This window comes from Nestor notabilis, unplaced genomic scaffold, assembly GCF_000696875.1.
Source record: "Nestor notabilis isolate BGI_N333 unplaced genomic scaffold, ASM69687v1 scaffold12561, whole genome shotgun sequence".
NCBI classification, from domain to species: domain Eukaryota; kingdom Metazoa; phylum Chordata; class Aves; order Psittaciformes; family Psittacidae; genus Nestor; species Nestor notabilis.
Window position 1 is genome coordinate 1 of NW_009915199.1, and position 26733 is coordinate 26733.

The window sequence follows — 26733 nt, forward strand, 5'->3', positions numbered from 1 at the left end:
GGTGTAGGGGGAAGTGTGCGGGACTTGCGGGGGAAGCGCGGTCGGGGGCAGTGTCCCACTGCCGGGCCGCTCCTCAGGGAGTTTTCCCGCGCGGAGGCCTCGGGTGCTACCTCTGGGGCCGGGCAGGAGTCGGAGGAAGGGAAGAAAGAGGGTTTGCTGCCTTGCTCTCGGTGGTTCTGCCAAGCATCACCCATGGCAGGGCGCTCGTTGCCTTCCACCCGCAGGGGTGGGTTGGGGAGGAGGGTATGCAATCGTGCCCCTTTTGGAGTCTGGCCGTATCCCTGTTTGGGCATGCGTGCAGCACTGTCTCTCCCTAGCTGTGTCTGAATGGGTGTTGTTCTAGCAAAAGCTATGGGATGCAGGAAAGGGCGCATGGGAGACAGGCGGCGCGTTTCCAAACGAGTGTGCAGATTGTCTCGGCCTGAGTACGTTTCCAAAAGCAGGTCTCGTCGCCTGTCCGAGTGCGTGTGCAGGTATGGCGTGTGGTGTGACTTCCCTCGCCCAGCCGGGAGGAATGGGAATGGACTCACTTCACGGGTCTCTGACGGCCTCTTGGTGAGGTGGCTCAAGGTTGAACAAGTCTAAACTAGAGTGGCTGGGGGGCGGGGCGCCCCTCTTGCCTCCTCTCTTTCTTGCTTTGAGTGTTGATGCTTATACAGTTTCACCAACTTGTTTGTAGAGTCTCATCAAAACACTTGTATTTCTCCCCACCAGCTTAGTGGTTTTTTTCTGGGTTTAGTTTGTGTGAATATAACTGCAGGTGCAAAGAGAGTGAGGCACTGATTTCTTTTGCCCTAGCCTGCTGCAGAACTCCCTGGGTGCTCTACAGAGCACTATATTTACTTCATCTGCCCTGAAACTTTTCCTCCTCATTGGAGTGCGTCAGTGCAACTCGGGCAGGGAGAAGACAGAAATGGTTCTAAAAGCAGATAGCTTTTGTTCTGTCCCCTCCTCCTGTGCAATACCTGAGGAGCTAACACATACAATAGTGTCCCTAAAGATTTTGTCACTGGATGTTCACACTGGCTAATATCCTGCATCTTGCAAGTCACTAAAAATACCCCCAAACACAAAACCAACAAACAAAGAAGCCCCCTCTTGAATAAGCTGAAAGCTCTGCAGTGAGCCAAGGCCTTTTGGAGGAGCCAGGAGGGGCTGAAAATAACCCGTATTTTGCGTTCTGACAGCAGGGTAGTCGGAAAGCAAAGGTAAGAGGAGAGGGGTGAAGCAGTGTGGCTGCAGCAGTGCTGCCACACTCCACTGCAGGTGCCGCGGGCTGGGGCGTGGGTCTGGCTGTGATGTGTGCGCAGAGCGGCTAGAGGGCCAGCGTTAGAGGCAGGCTCTAAACACCTACACCCTGGGCAAGAGAGCGGGCTGACTGCAAATGGAGTCTGGGCTGGAATGGGAGAGAGGTGAAAGCCGTCTGCTGGAACGGAGCAGAAGTAGTATGTTATTAAACTATGTTTTGCGACAAACTTTGTTTTTTCCATGCTGATTCCATCTGCAGCTGCTGAAGCCAGATGTGGCAATTAGAGGCAGGCTCTAAACACCTACACCCTGGGCAAGAGAGCGGGCTGACTGCAAATGGAGTCTGGGCTGGAATGGGAGAGAGGTGAAAGCCGTCTGCTGGAACGGAGCAGAAGTAGTATGTTATTAAACTATGTTTTGCGACAAACTTTGTTTTTTCCATGCTGATTCCATCTGCAGCTGCTGAAGCCAGATGTGGCAAGCCACAGTGCACATCTGCTGGGCAAGGCTTTCAGTCACATAGCTTTCCTTTCCTAGATGTAGTAGCTGTTCAGCTGCAAACTCGTGTCATTGTTGCATTTGCATGTTCATTCTGTATCAAAATATTCCCTGCAGAGTTTAGCTTCCCCCCCCCTGCTTTTTAAAGCAATCTCTGCAGATTATCCCTGCTGGTTCTTTTGGGGGCAAAGAGGGTTGGTTGGTTTTTAGATGAGGGTTGGACAGAATTTGTGCTTCTGAATTTTGGGAGACAGTCATGGTCACCTGCTTTCCTTTTCAGCAGTGCCTACAGATGTCCACTGCCATCACAACATCTGCCTTTATGCCTTTGTGCTCAAGAACTGTTGTCCTCTGCAAGCTGTGTAGGTCTCGGGTATTCCCTTCGTAAGTGTTGCTCCCAACAGAGGAGCAAACAGCCTAAATAGTAAGGGCAAATGGGGCATAGCTATGTTCTAGATCTTGGAAGAGTTTTTCCAATGAATCTTGCAATCTTTCAGGACACAGAATACCCAGAGGGTGGAATTTCTATATACTAACCTTGATTTAGCATCTTCTGTGCCTTTATTTTACTCTATGCACCGTGTCTGTGAATGGAGGCTGAAAATTCTGTAAGCCTTGGGCTACAAAAGATGAATTGGAGGAAAGAATCAGCAGGCTGAGGAAAGGAAGAGTTGCCCCAAGGTTTTTATGTTTCTCAGAGTCCTGTGGGAAATGAGTTACAATGTTTATTTGCTCAGCTACTGATTGAGTTTAAAAGAAACAACCTCCTTTGACCGGAATTCAAAAATCTGCAAGGGAGGGAGAAATCTCACAGTCCCAAGAATGATTTCTGCACTGCACTGAGTCAAATGGCAATTGTGTTGCATCTGCATCGTGTGGACAAAACCACAAGGTTTTTGAGTGAGGTGTAAAGAAAACGCTGTTATAAAGATCTCGACTGTACTGTCCCCCTGAGCACTTTTCTAGGAATTTGCAGTACACTCTGCGGGGTTTTTTAAGTGTATGTAGGCTCTAGGGGTGTAGTTGTTGATCTTGTGCTGTTTAAAAACAGAGGGGGATCCCTTGGGTACAGAAATGGGATTAAGCCATTGCTGCCTCTTAGATAATTCTTGGCTCAGTTGATGAGCGAGTTGTGGTGAGAAGTCTTTATAGAGATGTTCTCTTTCTTCCTTGGGTTAGCTCAGATTAATGAAAATAACCTGTGGGATCACTCTTTCTTATTAGGTGTCCCAGACATGTTTGTGTTTTCCCAGAGCAGTGGCAGGATTGGTTTTGGGTCACTGGGGTTGTGAATGAGTCCTTTAGAGGAGGTGAAGCAAGCCCAGTTTTGATAAACAAGGAGAGAGGGTTTTGTCTGAATGTGCAGGTTTGGAAGGACCCAGCCATTATTGAGCAACTTTTGCAATTCAGTTGAAAGTAAAACCACTGTAATACTGTGTGTATATTAGTAGGATAAAGCTGCTGTGGGAGAATAATGAAACTAGAGATCACCAAAACCGAGTTTGACAACTTGTTCAGTATTATCTTACTGTGGTTTGATACACTCTAAACCAGGTCTTTTCTGCTAGAATGCAGGGCTGAAGGCTGATTAGAAGTGCTTTAAATATATATATATAAATTTTTTTTTTTTCTTCTACAGGTTCTGAATGAGAAAAAGCTTCAAGAAGTTGACAGCTTATGGAAAGAATTTGAAACTCCTGAAAAAGCAAACAAAATGTAAGCAGCTTTATGTGGGAATAGCAGCCTGGCTTTTGGAAGGACATGGATGTCTGTAGTTATGCATGTTTGAGGTTCAAGAAGGAGTACTGATTTTATTTTTCAGTATTGTTAAACCTAAAAGCTGTGAACAATGATAATGCTCAGAGAAACTTAAAATATCAAAGTGAAGGAAATAATTTTTTTTCATTGTGGTGTCATGAAGCTGCAGAAGTCATTACCATGTGTCCTTGAAGCAAAAAATGGAACAATATTTTCAGGGGATTTGGATGCTTTGACAAGAACATCCAAGCTTGTAATGCTGGAACTGGCTGAAATGACAGGCTTTTATGCTCACAGGAAGTTCTTAAAAAGAAGTTTAATCCATTTGAAACCAATAGCATGTGAATCACTGAGAGTTGAGAGTTAGAGCTGTGCCTGTGCCGTCAGTGAGTGTTCGAACCACTGTGTAGCTGCACAGGGATTGCAGTGTCCACTGGCTAACTTGGCCTTTCTAGCAAATTATCCTAAATCTGGGGACTACTGTGGATTCTTTCCAAGTCTGTCTGGGGTGTTTTTGTTGGAAGATTTCTAACCAGCTTTGGTTATAATGGATACCTTTGAACAAGCTATGCCTTTTGGTTTGGATTTATCCTGTTCTCTTGACAGTATTTAGAGGAGAAGCCAGAATATCCCACATGTACCTGTTTGTAGTGTTGCTAATCTTGTCTTGGAAACATCATCTTGGCCACTTGCTAGACAGGATGTGGCTCTTAATGGATCTCTACTCTGATTGAAGTAATTAATTTTTCTCCTGCCTTTCTGAAAAGGCTCTTTGTAATCCTGGAGCTTCTGTTGGGCTCTGTGAATGCTTAACTCAAGTGTTTAGCTTTATCTTTGACCTTGCTTCTTTTGCAGATACTTGACTCACAAAGAGCAGTGGTTAATCAGAACTGGATTAGTCAAATGCCTGTCCCTGACAAGGAATTTACTGGATTGAGATAGCTTCTTAACTGTAATTCTAGGTATCAATGCCACAGACTATGTGAGGAGGAGAGGGAAGCTGGGTGCAAATATCTGACACAGTGGAGTTAAAACACTGTCCGTATAATTTTTGGCTCTGGTCAGCAGCTTGGGCATGGAAGAATTTTTGTTGTTTGTTTTAAGTTCATCTCAGAACTTGTGTTCTAACATCTAATTATAGGGGAGTATTTGAGGATTCATCAGTTCAGTTTTAAAGTCTTTGAAGATGCATGTTAAATCTGAGCTGTGCAGGCTATGCATTGCACAGAGGCAGAAGGTTTCCTTTTGAAGATGAGTGGGAAGATGCTATCATCAGTCAATCAGCAGTGACACCTAGTTAATCAGGGTGCAGTGTTGAAATTTAAATGGATGATGTCTGTCTTTAAATACGAACTACGAAGCAGATAGAAGACTAGGGTTTCTGATTATGTTGGTCCTAGAAGTATTATATCAGAATTTTCTTTTTTTTTTTTCTTTTTCCTTTCCCTAAATAGAATTTGTGAGACCCAGCTAAAAACTCACATTAGACTCAAACTTAATCAGCAGGTTTCATGCTCTTCCGTCTTTTTGAGGAAGAGGTTATCGATCTCTGCTCTCTTGAGTTCTTAGGGAGAAGAGAGGAACTATAATATCAGAGTCAGAAGAAAAGTAAAATGGTTCTAGCATTCAGTTTATGTATATATGTTCACATACTTGTATTTTTCCTCTGTAGAGTCAAGCTGAAACACTTTGAAAAATTTCAGGACACGACAGAAGCACTTGCTGGTAAGTGAGTAACACCATTCTTTAAAAAAAAAATAAAAAGAAGAAATAATCCCTGTCATGCATTAGTTCACTCATTACTTACCTCCGTCTCTGCTCTGCTTCTTTGCTTAATTTTGAATTACAGGTTTTTAAGTCAACTGGTTTTGTTGTTTTACGAGGTCATCCATCTAGTCTGTAGTGCAGTAGGGATGTAATGAGGTCTTAGATTTTCCTATCATGTTTATTTCCTGAGCAGCTCACTAATCACCACGTAGAAGGTTTTGACTGATATATATAGCCTGTTGTCAATGATGGATTCTTGTTGAAACTGAATATAACTGATTTGAGTCAACATTTCGTCACTACCACTGAGACAACAGATGCATATCAGAGTATATATATTGTTCCAACTGCCCTTGATTTATAGATACATATTATGCCTGTGTTTTTCAGCCTAAAAAACGCCTGTATTACACTTAAAAGAAATTCAGAAGTTTAAACAAAACAGCCTTAAAATCAGTAATTTTTACTATAATTCAATCCTTAAATACTTAATGCTGCGGAGTAGCTTGAACAGAAAGTATGAAAGTTCTAGCTAGTAATTCAGAAATGGTGTGACTATTACTGCTGAATGGGCTGTATGACAGTAGTAGGTGGATGTTCCAGGTCACGTTTACGACTGAAGAATGGATCTTCATGTTCTTCATAGTCTGGAGACAGTACCATCATACATAAGATGCAAGTGAAACAACTGAGATTGAAGCTGCTGTGTGTTTCTGTTCTTGGAATGGCATATTTTTTGGATTATGTTGCTTTTGCATAGGTTTGGATTCAGATCGTATATAGTTCAGCTGATTTTAAAACAAAACAAAACACACACACACCCAAAACAACCCAACCAAACAACTAGCACAAAAAACCACCAAACCCACACCCAAGCAAAAATAAAAATCCTCCCCCCCCCATAAATAAATAGAAATAAAACCAAATGAACAAAACCCCCAACAAATGCGACTACTACTTTGCTTCAGGTTTGTATATCTGTGAAATGGGAAAGATTATACAGACTACCTGCGTCACATTTATTTTGAAGGGATGACTGTGTATGCGGTTGTCTTAAGTGGGTTAGGAGCTACTGGCCAGCTTGAAAGGTGGAAACTTACCTTCGTTGTAGGAAGATTGAAAGGGAACTCGGCACAGCACTTAGAGTTTAACCTTACATTTCATTAAGGTTCTGGAAATAAAAAATCTCTGGCCTCTGCTCTGTGATGAAGATGTTGCAATCCATCACAGAAGTTCAGTGGAGCACAGAGCTGACCCACAAAGAGAGTTTAAGTGCCTGCTTAAAATACATTGTGTGGAATTGTAAAGCTTTTACAGATCTATTAATACTTGAGAATGAAGAATGTCCTTTTAAAATTCTTCACTCTACATGCTCTATTAAAAGGGTGAGTGTCTGACTGACTGCCCAGTCAGTATGTTTGGCATCATTCTTTGCTGGGCCTTAGATGGTACGTTATTGTCATCATCAGATGCACATAAGCAATTCCTCAATTTAGGATATCATGGTTGCTGACTAAGGGACCTGGGAAATGGTTGGTTAATTAAATGATACATAAAATGTTCCCATATAAGCTTGCCTTCCAAAATGTTAAACATATATCTAAAGCATATGGCATACTGTTAGTAGAGATTCTTAAACAAAATTGGCAGAAATAGAACTGAAACCACATGGAGAAAGAAGAGGCAACTGGGAGAAGGATTTTTGATTTGGGCCTCCAAAGGAGCAAGTATACAACTTTCTTCTATTTCAGTTTTAGCCACTGCATGTTGAAGTAGTATTGCAGCTCAGACTAGAGCTACTGTGGGCAGTTAAAATAAAAATACCAAGTTAGGAGTACTATTTTTACAGGTTTAGGAGGGGATAGAAACTGCATCTTTGGTCTTTTTGTTTTACACAGCATCCACAGCTCTTGTAGAAGGCAAGCTCAGCAAGAACTTGAAGAAAATTCTCAAGAAGATAGTGGCAAAAGATGCCCATGAACAGTTGGCTGTAGCAGATGCCAAACTTGGAGGTGTCATAAAGGTGATAACCAATTTTGCCATTCTTTCTTGCGTCTCATGCTACTGAAATCTTAGTTGGGTTCCAGAGATTCTGCAATTGTTAGTAATGGGTTACGCTGCCAGTGCTGTGTTTGTGGAAGATATCTAATTCTTACGGTCAAATATGTACTGAGTGTATACTGTGATGTCATCTTGAGTACACAGGTGAATGATACAGTAAAAGTGCACTGAGGTGTTCAGGTTTGCTTGATTTCTCTTAAATATTGTTTAGAAACCCAGCAGATTAAAAAATTAATTTCCCTAGTGGTCCCATCCAGAAGAAGAGGGAGAGAGGAACCAAACGAAAAACCAGCCAGGCAGACATGCTTATTCATCACTAACAGAGGCAGCAGTAGTGGGGTGATGACTTACTGTCTTGTTGGGAGGGAGTACACATTGTTCTGCCTTCCTCAGTCTACAAGCAGTTGTGCACATCCTTCAGTCTTTGCCTACCAGAGGAAGGAAGAAGTACAGTAGAGGTGGACTGCTTTCTCCAATGTCTCCTAGGTGTCAAATACCAGGTTCCCATCTCATGTCTGGCTGCTCCCTTTTCCAGTGATTTTTATTCTGGCAACCTTCTCATGCTGTCTTAGGAGAGTGGTGTAGGCTGCAAAATGAGGAGGATTTAGTGTCAAAGTGAATATTACCAAGGACTCTGAGCTAATTATTCAATTTTGTTCTCTGAAAAAGACCCAAAACCCCCAACCCCGTACCTCTGAATTGTCTCTCTGTGGCCAAACTGTTTCTAGGAAACTGCATAATCTGGAACTGACTTCAGTTCCAGTTTACATAGAGATAGAACATGTTTATAAATCTCTTCTTCAAACTGGAATTGTTACTCTGTGCGAAACTGGAGGTATCGCTACCTTGAGCATCAAAGATGACAAACTGTTGTGTGATCACTGGATTGAGGTGGGAAAAGCAGGTATAATGACATAAGGCTTCTGGAAGAAGGGCTTTAGAGGAATTTCACTGTTGTGCCCGACTTTGAATCATTGATTTCCATCCTGCAGGACAAGTTGAATTTGAGTTGTATACACAGCCCAATGGTTACAGAGCTGATGAGAGGAATTCGCTCACAGATTGAAGGGCTTATTACGGGCCTCCCTTCTCGAGAGATGGCAGCTATGTGTCTTGGCCTGGCACACAGGTGAGTTTCTAGAACAGCTCTATTTTGCTCCATGCCTGCCCTGCTTCTGTGACCTTGGCTATGCTGTATTGCTTGAAGTGTCTCTGGGTATGTGACGTGGTCTCATACTCTTAAGTATGTACACGTTTGTATCTGAAGTTTTGTTTTATAAAGGAGGGGTTCTCCATTCTTCACCCACCCTTTAGGGAAAGGCTTAATTTTCACCCTAAATTGGAATTGATAGGTTTCCTTTCCATGTTAGGTACTTCAGGATTTGACCTGAAATGGCTCTGTAGCAGTCAGATGGGTCATTTAAAACTCCATTGCCATCAAGAGACAAGGTGAAGACCATGATTTGCTGATTTATGCCAGAATAAATACCCATCAAATACATAATGTAAATGTTAAAGGCAGAGTTTATCTTCCCACCTTGCTATGTCTGCTTTGGTTTGGTGGAGCAGTAGTTAAATACAAAGTTGTTGGATCAGCGTGGGGCCAAGCATTCATTCATGAGCATTAATCCATATTGTGACCTGAGCTTGTCCTGTCCATGAGCCATTGACAAGTTGTAGAACTACTTTGCTATAGGTAATTCCTTAAAAATGCGTTTGCTTTGAAGATGGGCATTAATATTGAAAAAGGACTTTGAAGATGCAAATCCTCATTGAAATCAAATGTCTTTTACTGTAGCATACTGAGAAATCTTAAATGTACATTAAAGACAGATGGTAATGGGCTTTCTCAGACAGTGAGAATCTGTTCCAGGAAGTTTATTCTTTGCTTCACATTAGTGTATTTGATATTTGGTTCTGGGTAGGTACAGTTTTGTGGATTGCCTCCAGCCGCTGCAGAACTGGAAGTACTGTTGACAAATATTTTTTGTGGGGAACCATGCAGAAAGAAGCCAACAGCCAATTTCCTGCCACAGCACTCATGTTCAGCCTGCTGCACGTGGTACAGAGAGCCTTAACTTTCCCTTTCACCCTGGTCATTGGATATGTGCATATACACATGTTGGAGCTGTTGTGAAACTTGTGGCAGTGTGGCTTCTGGCCGCAGTTGGGAGCAGTCAGTGGCATACGACTGAGCTGCTATGAATGGAAGTATGAGCAGCTATATTCGTGTAAAATAGGAACAGGTGGGACATGCTCTGCAGCAGGATGTCAGGATGCTGATGAAACTTTATTTCTGTCTCCTCAGCCTTTCCAGATACAAGTTGAAATTCAGCCCAGACAAAGTAGATACCATGATTATCCAGGCAATTTGTAAGTATATTTAGAGCTTGAATTATTTATGGATTTGGCTTTGTATCGCTGACTTCTTACATTGGTTACAGAAAAGCATTGCTATCAGTTTCCTTCTAGCATGTTTTAGTAAACTGGGCATTGATGTGTTTTCTTAATAGGTTTTTCTACAAGCAGAAAGATTTTTAGGGTGATATAGTAAACTAGCAACCACTTATTCATAGCATAGAGATCAGCTGAAATACAGGTAGTGTTAGTTTAGTCCTCTGAGGGCTTCACTTCCCAACATGCCTCCCTTCTGAGTAGTGTTGGCAGAATGGCCCCACAGTACAGGATTTTCTGACCTTTCATTTTGGTGGTATCTTGCATAGAGGGGAATGTATAAATAGGCTCTTATGTTAGGTATGTAATACCCACAGTGCGTAATGCTGCATTCCATCTCCTTACTTTCTTAATGGAAAACAGACTGAAATTGTAAATGCGACTAAGAAAGCTTATTCCTCATTTTTCCTTGGAGATACCTACATCGTAATTGGCATGCTTGCTGTGAAGCAATGGTGAGGAATCCTTGTTTGGAATATTAATTCCCAGACTGTAGTCAATGATGGAACACAGTTAAGCTGAAATTAATGATTTAATTCAGTTCCTTCGTCACTACCACTGAGACAACAGATGGGAATGGTGGTATTGCGTTAGAGGGAAATATTTTAGCCTCAGGGCTCTATGGCAATATATGCTGTGGGTGTTGGACTCTTATGTTGCAAATTGGTTGTATCTGGTAAAAAGCGAGCCTGTTGGATTTGTGTTGGGTATATTTGTATTATAAAGGTAACTAAAGGGCTTAATACAATCTTTTAGATCAAGTTATTGAATGCAATATCAGGTTTTGAACACTAAAGCATTTTTCTGTAGTTTATGAGATGGCTAAGTTCTACATCAGTGTTGTGTGTAGCTCTTTGGCTGAATGAGAGGAAGAATAACTGGCTGATTCCCTTCCAGGGGAATGTGCTTTGCAGCTGTTAAAGGAGTCTGTCCAAGGCAGTCCCAGTGATGAAACAGTCCACTCTCATGAGAATGCTTAATATTGTGCCTGGGATTATGCAGTTCTCATAAAAAGACTTCTCATCTACTGCAGTCTTTATGGGATAAAGTAGTTCAGTTTATCTCCCTTTATGCTATTTAATTTTGTTGATTTGAGAGTTTTCCATTTTTAGATGACCTTTTTAGAACAGAAAAGTACATTTTTCTTTCTCTTAGCACTTCTTGATGACTTGGACAAGGAACTGAATAACTACATCATGCGCTGTAGGGAATGGTATGGTTGGCACTTCCCTGAACTGGGCAAAATCATCACAGATAACCTAACGTATTGTAAATGTGTGCGGAAAGTTGGTGAGTAATAAGGAGGCATGAGCCTGGACAATGTTGCATGTTAGTATGCAATGCATTAATGGCATCGATTTATAGACCAGCAACTCATTCATCCAGCTGGTCATGACCCTGTATTTCTTTAATAATGAAGTTTGCAGTCCAGAGAGAGTCCTATGGTTTTAAGGGAGCTTTCTCTTCAATTGTAGGAAGAATTACATAGATTTGGGTAGTGGTAAATGACTGTTCTCTTCCTGGAGTTCTTCCTTTGTAAACTTGTGACTGAAAATTTTGCAGCAAGCAGCTACCGAAAAGGTGGAGTGCAGTGTTACAGAGTAAGGGCTCTTTTTTCTAGCTTCAAATTTAGTATTTCCAAGCCTTCTCATCTAGTATAAACATAAAGACAGAACACTGACATGTATTTTGGGAGTTTGGAATAGGATGGTGGCAGACTTGATTCACTGTTTTTATTTTGGCCTTTTATCTTCATCTGTTTGTGTTTTTTTTCTTACTAGTTTGTATTGCCCCCAGCACTAACATGCTTTCATCTGTCCCCCACAGGAGACAGAAGCAATTTTGCCTCCTCTGATGTTTCTGACATCCTACCAGAGGAGATCGAAGAGGATGTGAAGGCTGCCGCTGAGATTTCCATGGGGACAGAAGTATCAGAAGAAGATATAAACAATATAATCCATCTCTGTGATCAGGTACGTACAAATGGGTGAATCGCAATAGGAACTCCTCTTCAGCTAGATCAGAGCCTCTTCTACCAAGCAGAGATTTTCCCAGGGCATTATTAACACACTTGTGATGGCAGTGATGATTCCTATATTGTTGCTTTCCTGATGTACAGACATGAGGGTGCACAGTCACTACCTCATCTGAGCCATCTCGCACCGTTGATGTCTGTACAAAGTCTTCTGAAAGTGGCAGTCTTGCTTTTGGGGGAAATTGTGTCATCATTGTGCTTTTAAGTCATTGAGATAATGGTACTGCATAGCCTCTCTTTAATCTGTCACTTTTGAAGCCAGGTGATAAACCTTGGGTTAAAAGTGGAGCACTGAGGCCCCAAGAAGTATTAGGAGCCCTATCCTGCTTTCATCTGGATTCTGTGTGAACTCCCTTGGACTTTAGTTGTGCCAGTCGGATCCCTTTGTGACTTTACCAGGGAGTGGCAGGGTTAGGAGTTCCTGTTCTTGGTCTAGACCAGGCTGCTTTTTTCTTTTACTTGCATTCTAATTGTGTGTATTTGTATGGAACGAGTAAAGAGCATTTATCCCATTTCAAGAGAATGGTGGCAAAGATTTATGTGAAAACTGAATGTTCCAGGGTTTTGTCCTAAAGAAAATGTCCTTACTAAGTATTTTTGTCCTGCTTCGCTGTCTTTGGCATGTTGTCAACTCCTTTATCAGGAGCTTTGCTGAGAAAATAAGTTGCATAAGGGAATAAGCAATACAGATACAGTATACTCTGTGGATGGAACTCTGCTTTGGGAGTATGCCCTATATAAAGCTTTCTATAACTTTGTCTCTTGGTTGGCTGTTTGCATTTTGTCAGTCTCCTCTGCTGGAATTCCTAGCACTTCCTCATTTCAATATATTTAGCTCCTAATATTTGTTGGTCAGCTAATACTGATTCCTGTAACCAAACTCGGTCTGTGCCAGGTGATTGAAATCTCTGAGTATCGGACACAGCTGTATGACTACCTGAAGAACAGGATGATGGCCATTGCTCCTAATCTCACCGTGATGGTAGGCGAGCTGGTTGGAGCAAGACTCATTGCTCATGCAGGTGGGTTACACTGATCACTTAATGAAAACATTAAATAAAGCTTAGATGACTTCATCAGGGGTTTTCATCAAGGAGCTGGTCAGCTAAAAGCATTATGCAGTCTTATGGTAAAGAGGGGAAGATAGCTCTTGAGGAATCTGAGAATACCAGCATGAGCTCGGTAGTAGTCTGTGATGACAATGTTCTTAGTTGGCCTGAATTCTTTTTGGAATATGAGGGCAACTTAAGTCACTACCTCTTCTGAGACACTTACTGAGCCTCCTGCTGATAGTCCAGTCACTTCTGAGGTAAAATGCTGACAAACTGTCATTGAACTTCTATAGTCAGACTGGCTTCAGGTAGCAACCTTATTTCAGTTATCTATGCTGCAGTTCTGTGATGATATGTTCTTGCTGCTAGACTGTCAGGCACTACTCCAGTGGAATATGTTTTATTGAGTCAGCCTTCTTTCCTGTTGCTGATATCAAACCAAGACAGTTAGTTAAAGCATGAAAGACTGAAATGGCTTTTACATGTCCTTCAGGAAATGAATGTGAAGCAGCTTTTATAGAAATAGATGACTCTGAGCTTCCTGCTTTTGAATTGTGCAGGAATCTAGTCTCCTGCTTCTCTAGCTGCTCCTCTGACAAATTACTATTGCTGTGTTGTCTCCTTCTAGGTTCCCTCTTGAATCTGGCAAAACATCCAGCTTCAACAGTTCAGTTACTGGGTGCTGAGAAGGCACTCTTCAGAGCACTGAAGACTAAACGGGACACACCTAAATTTGGCCTTATCTATCATGCTTCCCTAGTGGGACAAACCAATATCAAAAACAAAGGAAAGGTGAGTTGCAGAATTGTTTATCAGCTTGGCTTTTTTCAGAGCATGAATATTTATCGATGAGATGGATTGAACTTTAGACTGAACCTCTTTCCGTGGCTTGCTTTACTGTGTTGCCTCATGATTATGTGGAAAATACCACTGTCCCACAAATGTCTGGATGTCATTCGTTCCTGTACAAAAGAGCGAATGGGACTGTCCATCTGAGTAATAACAGATGCATTCCAGAGTTATGATATAACACTGGCTTTCTCAAGGGGTATGTTACTAATTTCTTTTACAGAATTGTCAGCTAAGCTGCCGCGGGCTTTAGTCTTGCTTGAACATCAGACTTGTGTTAAAGCTAGTGACTTTTGTGGCTTGTTTTTAAGGCTTAGGCTCTTACAATGCAGGTGGATGAGTATGTGTTTGAATTGTGGAGTAAGTTAGCCAGCTGGAAGTTACACCTCAAACTAACCTGATCTAAAGGTTGGGGTAAAGTGGGATATGTACAACTAACTTGCTGTCTCAGATGTTTCCCTCTATTTATCAAGAAAATAAGGTATTACATTAACAGCATTTCAGTGTTGAAAGAATGATGTACTAATTGTTTTTTTAGACTAAACACTGCTAGTAAATGGTTACTTTGTTCTTTCTTTTGTGGGTATGGTTTCCAGATCAGAGTGAATCATTGCCTTATGTTTGGTCTTAGCATTTAATTTTCTTTTTGGCTTTTCCAGATTTCTCGAATGCTGGCAGCTAAGACTGCCTTGACTATTCGTTATGATGCCTTGGGAGAAAATACCAGTGCTGAAATGGGAGCTGAGAACAGACTAAAAGTAGAGACGAGGATGAGGCTTTTGGAAGAGAGAGGGGTAAGTCAAGCAGAGGGCTGCATGAAGCTGACATTCTTGTATGGTATGATTTTCCCAATGTGCTGCTTTCTGAATCTTTTCCTTTCACTCAGTTGTGTAATCTTGTGTCACTCTTATGCTATAGTTTCTCCCAACCTTAGCTGGAGCAGTAGGGTTTGTAAACCAGCTGCATCCATTTATTTGTATATCAGTTTTTCTTGTTTACATGTCTGTTTTCATTTACATTATATTGAAAAATCTTGCTTCTGAACAAGATGAGTAAGATCATACCTTTACCTTCTATTATATCATATTAAACATATGTAGATATGTTTATTACTTCACAGCTTCTTTCTCTTCACCCTAGAAGAAAGCACATTTGGGTTTTCTACCACCTCACGTTTTCCACCATAGTTCCCTAAAGTCTAAATGCTGGTGATGCTTAGCTCCTTAAGACTAAGGCAAGATGTAATCCTGCAAATTGCTGCATTGCCCTCCCATAACCTAATGCATATCCTGTTTGCACACCTGCTGTTCATCTCTTGCCATTGGCACAGCATGCTGGGAGAACATAGGGTTCACTTTCCTCTTTTAGGTGGCATGCCTGCTGCATGTGATCTTGTAAACGATGCCTGGGTTCAGCCTTCCAAGCTAGAAGATCTGATACTAGTGCTGTAGTACTGGCATCACTAGAACAAAAACCAGAAGAATCCAGAAAAACCTGCCTGCTTCTCCTTGAACATTTCTTGTGAGATGATACTTCCCATCGAAACAGTCAAGGAGACATGTTAATACCAAAACACAAACTGATCACCTGACAAGTACAAGTTTAATTCAAATCCAGTTTGGGCTTGTATTGTGGTTTTAAGGTTGGCTTTATGCCAGACATAGGGTGATACCTGCCCTGACATGCAGTTATCCTTGCATAAAAAGAAAGTGTGCACGAATTCAAGCTCATCTTGGGATTTTAGAGGTGTGATGTTGTATGTCATGTGGCTGTGGTATGTTTGATCCAGTACTAGATGCCCTTTAATTGAATTGGGCTCTTGAAGAGCAGTATTAGAAAGGCACATGCCTTTCTCACCCGGTTACCTCCCTGTCTCTATTCTGCTCCCAGGTATAAGACTCATACAGGTACACAAGAGCCTGACTAATGTCTATCTTTGATTTTTTTAATTCCTTTCAAGAGCTGTAGAATTTGTGTTGGGAATTGTTTTCATTATGAGTAATTTGTTTTTCACTTCTAAATTTTTCTTGTAGATAAGAAGAATAAGTGGCACTGGAAAAGCCTTGGCCAGGACAGACAAGTATCAGAACAAGAGGTGAATAGTTTTTCCTTTCAGCTTGGTTGTGTATAAATAACTCTCCATGTTTTTATTTCTGAGAAGCTTTTAGGTTGTGGGCTGTGTCGACTTAAGATTCAGAAAGCGTTTTCTGTGCTCTTAAACACTGATGACAAGTCCTGTTGCTAATGGGGATTTCCATTTTCCCATATTCACAATTGTGGTAAAGCCGGTGAACTGGAGAAACAGTTCTGATTTTCTACTAGTAAATTACTGACATCATCAGATAACAAGTATGTTTAGATGCTGTCAGGATCAGCCCAAAAAGCCAAATAGTTTGGGGAGTTAATATGTAGTAGCTTTATTTAATGCAAATCTGAATAAATTAAATTTGAGAAAATCAGAGTTTGAATTAATTTTTGAAATGGAAGCTGTCCTAGAGACTTGCCGAGTCATCTTATTCTTAAAAAGAAAAATAATAAAATATTTGGTTTATTATAAAATAATAAACCATCTTATTTAGGTCTCATATGTAATGAGTATCTTGAGCAATCAATAGGGTCCATACCCTGGACACTGTTAGAGCAGTTTCTGGTGCCCAGAGTGACACTGTGAATTGCAACTGGAACAGCTGAACATCTAAGGGTTTGAACAGGGTATTATTAGTCTGAGCTGTGACATCTGGGGTTTTTGCTTCATCTGGTTTCGGGCTTCTTGCTTAACTTGTCGTGCTTATTTTGCTAAACTTTTGGTGTAGAGAGGGGAAGTGCTTGCCAAGACCAGGACTGGGTGCTAGTTCTGAAAAAGTAGCACTGTTGTACCCCTCTGCAGTCCCCAGACGTCTTTCTCAAGCCTAGCTGTAACTTTAGTTTCCATATGCTAGGCATTTCAAAGTAGTGATGACTGTGATTTCTGCAGCAGCTTTTGAAAAGACAGTGTCAGTAAATGAAGCATCAGGGCATGTAAAGAGGCAGTAGCTTAGGGAGGAGGGTGTTGAGGAGACAACATACATGCTGGTTTTGGCCTCTTGAAATGAGGAGTCGTGAATTCCTGCCAGGACATGTTTTTTACTGTTAGAAGTGCCTTGCAAACGTGTCTAGGCTTGGGGTGAGACTGAAGATAGTTCCTGGCTGTTTGTCTTAATCGGACTGCCTAAAAGGGAAGCTAACTCAGTCCCTGTCAGATTGTCCTTGTAGTACAAAAATGGCAGTACTGCTACATTATGGAGATGGTTTGAAGAGCTAAAGTAGTTTAAAGAGAAAGGCAAGAATGTCTTGGTTTTGTTTGAAACTATGGATCCTGTATGAATTAGCTACTGAAAGTAGTATTTCAGAAGTTAATTGCCAGGTAGTTTTTAGAAATGAGCTTCAAGTGAAACACTTCAGTATGCTTTCCAAAAAGATGTGAGAAAGAGCATTTTACCCATCTTTGGCATATTTATTCACTGTGGTTTCATTTATTCAATTATTTATTAGCGGCAGTATTTTGACAATGACAAGGAAGCCAGTGGGCTCTTACCTGGCTTAATCTGAAGCAGAGACTGTTTGCAAATAGCTGTGTAATCAATATCTGTAAAGCCATGTGCAGTGTTAATACCCATAAGAATAGTTTCTGATGCTTAGAGGATGAATTGATGGTAATGTCTGCTAGCATCACTGCATGCTTCCCAGTCTGGTCACTAGCCTCAGTTGCTTTTGTAACCGGTGCAGTGTAGCTACTTCAGAATAATACTTTGGAGAAGTTTAGATGCTTGGTATGTGACTAGGGAGGGAATAGTTCAGGCTTACTGATTACATTTCCTTTTTCTTTCAATAGGAATTCTGTTCTGAATGAGAAAAAAATTGCTTCATAGCTGTTAAATGGTTGTTGCCCCTGAGAAGATCCAGTTAAAGAGCACTGACTTTCAGGGTGGCTGATTCTTTGCAGCCTGTAGAGGACTTGTGACTGAACGAGGGAGCATGCAGTATTTGAGAAGTGGCAGTTTCAGACACAGATTATATGTTTGAATGTCCTATAAAGTCGGTGATAAAAGCAATAGAGACATGAGCCATAGCATCACCCTGCATTGTGCCCTGTGAATGTAATGGTGGAGATTCAGTGCAGAAAAAGCATAAGTAGAGCTGCTTCTAATCCTGTATGTATATTACTCTTATGGTACTCTTATATGGACTTAAAGAATTGTGGGGGGACCTATGTGCTTGTGACAATGCAGCTATGTTAGAAAGGCTTTCAGCAGCAGAGATCAATCTGATCAGTAATCTAAGTGCTCTGTAGAATCTTGAACAGATACAAACCAGAACCAAACACATACTTAACAGGTATCTTCTTTTCAGATGAGACAGTTGTACTTCATGGGGTATCTCCTCTAGTAATGATTACTGATGAACCGTTGATGCATTGAAGAAACACTACCTGTAGATGCTTTTTGTTAGCTGAGCAAGATTGATTTGATAGTATTCTTGGGAGGTTGCGTTGGAAAGTGTATGTTCAACTGCAGGATCTCACCCGGGGTCTAGCTCTTCTTTTTGTTACTTAAACTGACTTGTTTACTCATTACAGCGAAGTAAAAGTATTTGACCCATCTGGTGACTCTACACTTCCTGCTGTTTCAAAGAAACGCAAAATTCAGGAGGTGGAAGAACAGGACACAGAGGTTGCTGTGAAAGCAAAGAAGTTCAAAGCAGATATGAAAGGTTAGTTCCTGCATCTGTGCTGCGGGTATATTGCTGTGTATATCGTGCAGTGGAGCTTAACATTTACAGCCAGCCACAGTATTTGGTTATTCTCCTTTGGTATGAGTGTATTAAAAAAAGAAAGATAATCCTTTGTGGACTGATACCTTACTGCAGTCAATTTACTTAAAATATGTTTTTAAACTGTATAAGCATGTAAGAACATTTAAAAACAAAACTTAACTCATTCTTGCAGAATTTCTTGCACAGTAGGTTCATTTTTAGAGGGCCTTAATATCTTGAATTCATAAAACACTTCTCTGTAAAAGCAGAACTTGACCAATTTTCTTTAAAGAATACTGTTTCATTCTGTATAGAAGTGTTTTCTGGCATGTTTCAACATACAAACATTGAATGTCAGAATTTGATGTGAAATGACACTTGGAAATTTCAGTCTGAATTTACATAATACATGAACAATTGTTATTCTCTGGACAGCTAAAACTGAACTATGGCCACAGTTGTTACTTCTTTCTGTGGTAAGTTACTGTGTGAAGAAAGATTCTGGACTGTAACTTCAAAATAATCTGGTTTTATACTACAGCTCATTTTAAGGAACATTCTCCCTGTTCTCTCCAGAGTGTGCTCAGCATCTCTAATTGGCTGGCCTAATACTTTCTATGATAGTGGAGTACACTGTGTAACTTGGGGGAGGTGGGAGATGACTTTAAGTCACTTCTGTGAGACCCTGAGCCAGATCTGGGTGTGAGCAACTCCCAACTACTATGTCTGCAGCAAGTAGGGGGCTATTGGAGTCTCCCTTGTCTGCCCTTCACTGTGCTGCTGTGTTCTAGAGTATCACAGAATCATAGAATGGTTTGGGTTGGAAGGGACCTTAAGATCATTTAGTTCCAACCCCCTGCCATGGGCAGGGACATGTCTCACTAAACCATGTCACCCAGGGCTCCGTCCAACCTGTCCTTGAACACCACCAGGGTTGGAGCATTCACAACTTCCTTGGGCAACCCATTCCAGTGCCTCAGCACCCTCACTGTAAAGAACTTCTTCCTTATATCTAACCTACATCAAAGTGTAGTTATGCTGATACTGTACCTCTTCATGCTCAGCTGATGCTGAGGTGTGATCTTTCCAAACACTGGTTCCATGGTGTCTGTATACATAATGGAGTAACTTGTAGGAACATAAATTCAGCTGAGAATTAAACTGGAGGGAAAATCCTTTGTGCTATAAAGCTGAGATCTGTGTCCCTGCTTGTTTTCTTGTACTTGTCATAATGAGACAGGGACATATGAGTACTTGAGGCTTGAACTTTGTCTGTTTGCTTTTTGGAGAATGTGGGTGTTCTAAAAGTCACTGCTTTTGGTAATCTTTTGAACTAATTTCCCTTACTATAGTCTCAAAATTGTCCCCTTGGGCTTCCATTGCATTATCAAAGCAAGTGTGTTGACATCTCGCAGGCATGAGCTCCTCACAGGTGAAATATTACACTGATTTCCATCCTATCTCTTACAGAGTGATGAGGATATCTGTGTTTATAGATCTGCTTTTCAACCAGCTTGTGCTTGCTTTCCTTGTTTTATTGAATGTTGATGCCTCCTGCTTTAGGGGTTAGGTGGAGCTTAGCAGGTATCCTGAGGTACCAAAAGTTGTTTGAGCAGTAGATGCTGTTCATATCAACTGAGTCATTTTGTTTGGGTACTTGGGCATTAGGACTAACTGCCAGTTGCTTCAGACTATGGAAGAAGTGTTTTCGGAGACCTTATTTATCTCGTATCACCTGTATGCAGAGCTAATCCCTTCAGCCTGTCCTCCTTTACCCCGTAAAATAGCACTGCCCCGATGTTTGCAAATTCCTGTATTTGGCCACCCAGCAAAGCACATGGATTTCACCTGCTGTACAGACCATGACGTTGCTCTTTTCTAGTATAGTTTGTATGACTGCTGGAGGGGCTGTGGTGGTGGTCTGAAAACTTTGAGTGGTTCAGTAACACACAGAAGAGTGCAGAGGAAGTCCCAGCATTAAGATTTATGTTGTATGTCACTTGAATATGCATGAGCCTTTAATTTCTGGTGTTCTTGGCTCTATACTTCTTGATGCAGTGCTCTATTAAGCTTTTCCCTGGTCAGAGGTTACACATCCAGACACAGTGTTGTGAAAGAAGTCTCTGCTCTCTCCTTCCCCGTCCTGTTTGTGCAGCTGCATGATAAATGGGGATTGTGGAAAAGCAGAAAGAAGAAGAGGAAAAAAAGGGAATTCTTCAGCCAGATCAATTTTGATCCATTTTGTATTACAAGAAGGGAAGTTAAGGGGCAGGAGTAAGCTGGGAAACTGCCACTGAAAAGTGATTTATCAAACTATTGCTTTAATATTTGTTGTAAAGGGGATAATATTTTGAACTGTGCTATCCTTAAATGTGAATGCTACTGTAGGATGAGATGTGTAGCATTTTCTTTCTCCTTTGGGGTACATGTATGGCAGTACTTTGGATAGAGACTGGCGGCAGGGGCGTGAGGCATGACTTCAAATCACTTTAGCTTTTTACACCTAAAAAGAAACCCAGTGGAAGGATAGTGCCTGAAACAAGTTGTAATCCACTTAAGGAGTTGTCTGTTAAAACCTGTTGTAATGGTGGGGGAAGGGAAACGGGACAGGTATTTTTGTGACTGTGGTCTTTGAAGCTGAATGTGGTTATACAGAATACATGCCACCAACAGGGCTAGCCAGTGCCCCCAGTGAAGCGTTCAGCTTGCATTTAAGCATCAGGATATAGTAGCAGCTAGTCATGTGGGAAGGTCTTTCTTGAAAAGAGAGATATCATCTTGAATGAACAGAGTGAACCCTGCAAGACACAAAGCCTTAAATGACAGAATGACAGCAACATCGTGACATGGCATCTTTATTGACAAGCAATGCGGCGTGATTCTGTACGTGCAGAGCATCATCCAGAGGAGGGGAGGGTACATCAGGCTAGTGTGGAAGAGTTTACAGAAAACTGGTAGGAAATGGGTGAGTGGAACCCACTGGTGATCTCCAGCACTGCACAAGGCCATCACTCAAACTGCTCCTCTTGGTATTGTTTTCTGTGCCTCGGTGTGTGATAGCGAGAGCTGTTGGCTTTCTTGTCAGCTGCTGTGTATCACAAAGAAACCCCACTGGGCTTGAGTGACTTAGAAGTTTTGCACCCAGGGGGAGAAGACCAGCACCCCTGGAGCCTTCATCCTCATTCTGCCTAGGTACAAATATGTGAAGCCTTGTGATGAGCTTTGCTGGAAAGCAGCAACTGAAATCTACAGGAAGGCATCTGCTGCTAGCTGTGAGAAGTGACAGTGCCTATGAGTGCACAGTGCATCATCTGCAGTTGTAAATTGTGACAGGTTCCACTGCCTGGTGTGTCAGACTTGATGACATGTAGAGTTATAACAAGAAGTTATTTTTCCAAGGTTACCACCCAGCACTTTGCTTGAAAATGCTCAGCTTACCAATCCAGCTGAGTGACAATGTGTTGCATAGCAAAATATGATGCGTGGGCTCCTGTGGTATTGTATGGCTTCAATGTAGTTTATGCTTATTTTTCAGCTACTTTTTATTTCCCTGTGTCATACATAGGGACGTGAGGGTACCTTCTTTTACACGTGTTTTGAATGCCTTTGCTTGCACACTGTTCACTGTGAATGATGTGTATGGCAGAATCCACTTAGATTAGATTTGCCAGTTCCTTTATCTGGAATCCTTTGCTGTTTTGCTTCTGGCATGGTTTTTTAATGTCAGAAAGCTGCGTGTGTTAGCTGGCTCTATCTTCCTGTAGACATGTCTAGAAATTTTTTTTTGTCTGAAGATTATGTTAGAGGCAAAGATGGAAGTGTATTTTTTTTGACTCATACAATCCTGCTGCTGCCTCAAGGAACTCCACTTGTGACAAAGTACAATCAGGATGTTAGGAGGTTGTGTGTTTTGGGGGTTATATAATTGCACTGGTTTTGTTTGTGTTCTTTTTGTAAGCAGTGAGTGAGTGTGCTTCAGAATTAAATTGAGTCAGTTTTTTGGGGGGAGTACAGTGTGAAAATTACTTCTGGAGTACACACCACAAACACCACTGGTTGCAGCATCTTGGTTTTGTAGCTACTGGAGGACACTGGATGCTACCTCATGAACTTACTCATGAGTACGACATACTGAGAAACTTGGTATCCAGCACTGACTCAGCTGTGCAAATAAATTTAACTTGGGTATGCTCCAGTAACAGCCTGGCTACTGCATAGGCTGTCAGCTTGGTAATAATTTCTGCTTGGTTTCTTTACCTAGAGATTCCTAAGACACTGGTGTGTATTCTAGAAAATGAGTGGTAAATCATAGTGCCTTTAGCACTGTAATTAGATAGCCCAGCTGGTGACCAATAGTTCTGAAAAATAAGAGTGCATTAGTAAATCTTTCCTTGGGTTAATGTTTCTCTCAGCTTATATAAATAGTTCAATTCCTGTCTTCCAGGACAGGAAAGAGTTTCTGCTTTTGCATTAAATGCTTTATGTTAGCTCAGCATTAAGAGATCTTTGTGTTTGCCAGCCTTAACAGTAAAGAAAAATGCTCTGCTGCTTAGCAAATTTCCAACATCAAGATAGGGAAATAAGTTGCAAACAAGCTACTGCTGGCTGAATGTATTTCTAGGATGGGTTTTTGAGTCCTTCCACTGCTGTTGTGATGCTGGTGAAAATACTTGCCAAACTGTGGACAATCTCTTTTCAGATAGAGTGCTAAATGTAATTTGACAGACAAATGAAAACACTCAAGCTTGCTTTAAACTTTGAGAGCAGCAGATAGGAGCGGTGTTTGTACTGGGAGACGTGAACAGTGCTGTCTGAACATTGTCACTTGTGTCTTATTAGGTAGTTGTGTATTTTGATTATAGCAGGGAGTGGTCATGCAGGAAAGGTCAGTGTGGAGGGAAAGCAGTTCTATAGAGATGTAAAGATGAGGCAGAGTGGTATTCAGTGTTTTGCCTTCTTTCTATCATTGCTGCATCCTCTCACATCTCACAGAAACCTTTTCCTTTTGCCTTTTACACTTTTAATAACTGACAACCTGCCTTTAAATTTTCTACTTTCTGTGGTACAGAAGAGAGAACTGTAGAAGATGGTGAACCTGTTAAAAAGAAGAAAAAGAAAAAGGATAAGGAGAAGCAAGCTGAAGAGGAGGAGGTACTGAATGAGGAACACCCCACCAGCCCCACGGTTGAGGTAAGGCAGAATTGCACAGCTACCTGATTCTTTATGGGAATGGATTCTCTCCAAAACATATGGGGGGGAAGGGAGGGGAAATGTTCTTACTTGTATAACCCATGGTATGCAAGGACAGTTTTAATCTAGTAACTATTTCATGATATCCATCATTGTAACATCCAGAAGACATGCATTATGAAATAAGGTCTGGGAAATTTGTGACTAATGCCTCCTTGTTTCCCCTCCTTTCCTTTGCTCGTCCCCAGCTTTAGTCTTCTCTCTTTGTATGATTTTTTTCTCCTCGGGAGGGTGTCCCCTGGTGCCAATCCAGAGGCATCTGTCTAGTGTTTAGGACTTGCAGGGAGCAGAGGCTGCACTTGATGAATTGATGAAGTATCATTTGATGGCTTCTAGCAACAGCAGAGTGGATGGGGCCAAACCAAAGTAGTTGGTCGGTTTCGATACCCTGTTCTTATCATGGGGTTTGATTTTTCTCCCCATTGTTTAGCACAGCTATGCTGCCTGGCTGCAGTGCTGAGCTGCCAGCAGTGTAGCAGAGAGCACAGCTTGCCCTTGACCACTGGCCCCGCTGTGCCGTAAACATCGAGTGCGTTTAGCAGTAGAGGAAGGGGTCGTGCTTTGCTGAGCACGGCAGCTACTGTGATGCTTTGAGTGTGAGCACTGTTGCCTAGCTACATGTGTTGCTTTGCTTTTCCATTATGCTTTGTTCATAGCAACATTTGTTTGTTTGCAGAATACAGAGAAAAAGAAGAAGAAAAAGAAGAAAATGAAAGACGAGGATGAAGACTGACAAGGAAAAGGGAGGAGCATTGGCCCTTGGACAGCTGATTCAGAGTAGCATTTTGTGACAATTTTTTTAGCCTCTTGCTGAAAACTCTAACTTTGCTGTGTTGCAAGAGGGCAGTGAGGTGGATTTGGGATAGCTGTCTTCTGCCCTGGAACAGGACACCCTGGTGTATCTGCTACTTAGGAGGATCGCTGGTTTTATTTTGCAGTTTCCTTTGTTGAAAAGCTCACAGTAGGTCCTCTTTTCATATGCAGTCTCCACTGATAAGGAATAAAAACATTTTTATGGAGATTTCATGCCTCTGTTTTGTTTGCTGGTTTTCTAACCACTGTCAGGACTATTTCTAAGATTTATTGTTTTAAGTTAATATTAAGCAAAGAAAAATCTTAAGTGTGTAAATGTTCTGTTGTCTTTAGCATTCTCTAAAGAATTCAAAGGTTGGAATATTCTTAAGTTCTGCATAAAATGCAGAGTATCTCTGCATCATCTACAAATATCAGTGCATCTGAACAGCTGAGCTGCATTACCGAGTCTGCACTGTAGTTCTCTTGAGAAAGGTTTTTATAATAATTTTTCAAACAGAATTTGGTTTTGCTGTAGTGACTGACAAGATTCGGATGCGTGTTTAGAACTAGCACCAGTTGGCTTACGAATTCCTTCTGTGGTGATAGTGGCAACTTTTGTCACTTGATTAAAAAATAATTAAAAATGCCCAGGGCAGAATGAATTCTGTAACTATCTGCTAATGAAGATGAGAAGACAACTGTGTTTATTTCATTTGCCACCTCTGCCATTCTCTGTAGGGGATACACATGCATATGAAGTAGGATGAGTGTCTTTAGTGAAGACACTAAAACGCTTCAAGCTTTATTGTGGAAAAGGAAACAATTTTTGTTTGACTATGCTTATCACTCACTTTATTAATGCATAAAAGAATTGTTTTTCTAGGTGTGGTAGTAAACTGTTACCTGAACAAACTAGCACTGTCCTTAGCTGGATAGCATTTGGTAACGCTGCAGCCATTGTAGCTGGTGCTTTTCTGTGGAATACAGTTTATTGACCAGCTCCGTGGCTTACTTACCTGTTAGCATAAGTGGATATATCAAATCCCTAACAAAACTGGTAACATGTTTATTAATGCAGTTCTACCAGTATCAAGAACATGAACTGCATGGCTTTTTGTTTGGTTTTTTTTTCCCTCAGGGAGGTCACAGTGAGTTTAACTGCTGTAATTGAGAGGTTGGTCAAGGAGTATCATGAAACAGCTTATTGGGACTGTGCTGCTGTATTGCAACCATCTCTTGTCCTAAGTGCTACCTATGGATCCTTCTGTTGCACTGTCTGCGATCACTGGTGGTTCATTATGCAGAGCTCTGGATTGCCTGGGATTACTGACACCTTTCCAGTTTACCTGCTTTTTGCTAGACAAGTGAGATGAATTTAAGCTGAAATGTTTAAGCAGACAGCAAAGGTATTAAAAATTATTCATAATGAAATGGAAGACTTGGCTATTAATGCCTCTAGTTTTTTATTGTAAATGCATTTTCAAGCAGAAGTCCTTATAGACATGAAAGTTCAGTTTCCTCTGAACTGTTAATGTAGTTACTTCCTCAAAAGTATCAGATAAAATATGGATGTGCTGCTCAGAAAATGCCCTATATAATTTACCCTAATCATAAAATTTGTGTGAGCATTAGTTGCTTAGTATGTCTAATCAGTGGGATCAAAATGGAGGCAAATTATTTTTGCACAGCAACTTTTTTCTGTCTTTTTACTTATTCCTTTGATAACAGGAATGAGATTCAACTCCTACATAGCACATTTTAGTGGTTTATGATTGCAAGCCAATGTCCAGTGCACGCCAGTTTCCATCTCGCAAGACAGCCTATTGGAGCTTGGTCATGAAGCAGCATGTCTTTGCCTCTCCCCCTGCTCTAGAGTTGGGAGTGTTGATTTCAATATAAAATTAACTAGAACTTCTACTTTATTCTCTTTTAAAATTTCTGGAATGCTGTAGGTCTTGGATTTTGCTGAATGAAACTCCTTTGAAGAAAAAACCCACAATATGTGTGACACAGAAATACTGAGTAGAGAAAGGGAAGCAAGTTTTTAAGTTTTTCAGTTCTGGATAGACCATGCAATTAACCTGCCACCACTTCTTTTAAGCAGGTAAGGAAATAAGTACTCCAGGTTCTGGTTTGAACTGTTAAACTCCTCATCTTCAAAACAATAAGTTGCAT

The 26733-nt window shown here is 41.2% G+C and overlaps 1 protein-coding gene across 1 annotated transcript; it reads left to right on the forward strand.

The window, feature by feature from the left end:
• Positions 1-3379: 3379 nt before the first annotated feature.
• Positions 3380-24785, forward strand: NOP58 (NOP58 ribonucleoprotein). The gene is made up of 14 exons (XM_010024014.1): positions 3380-3462; positions 5177-5229; positions 7170-7294; positions 8325-8461; positions 9641-9705; positions 10942-11076; positions 11614-11759; positions 12717-12843; positions 13502-13665; positions 14382-14516; positions 15756-15817; positions 18338-18471; positions 23582-23703; positions 24440-24785. Exons 4-14 carry the CDS (start codon positions 8358-8360, stop codon positions 24494-24496), a joined length of 1251 nt encoding a protein of 416 aa, XP_010022316.1. The 5' UTR covers positions 3380-3462; positions 5177-5229; positions 7170-7294; positions 8325-8357; the 3' UTR covers positions 24497-24785.
• Positions 24786-26733: the final 1948 nt, after the last annotated feature.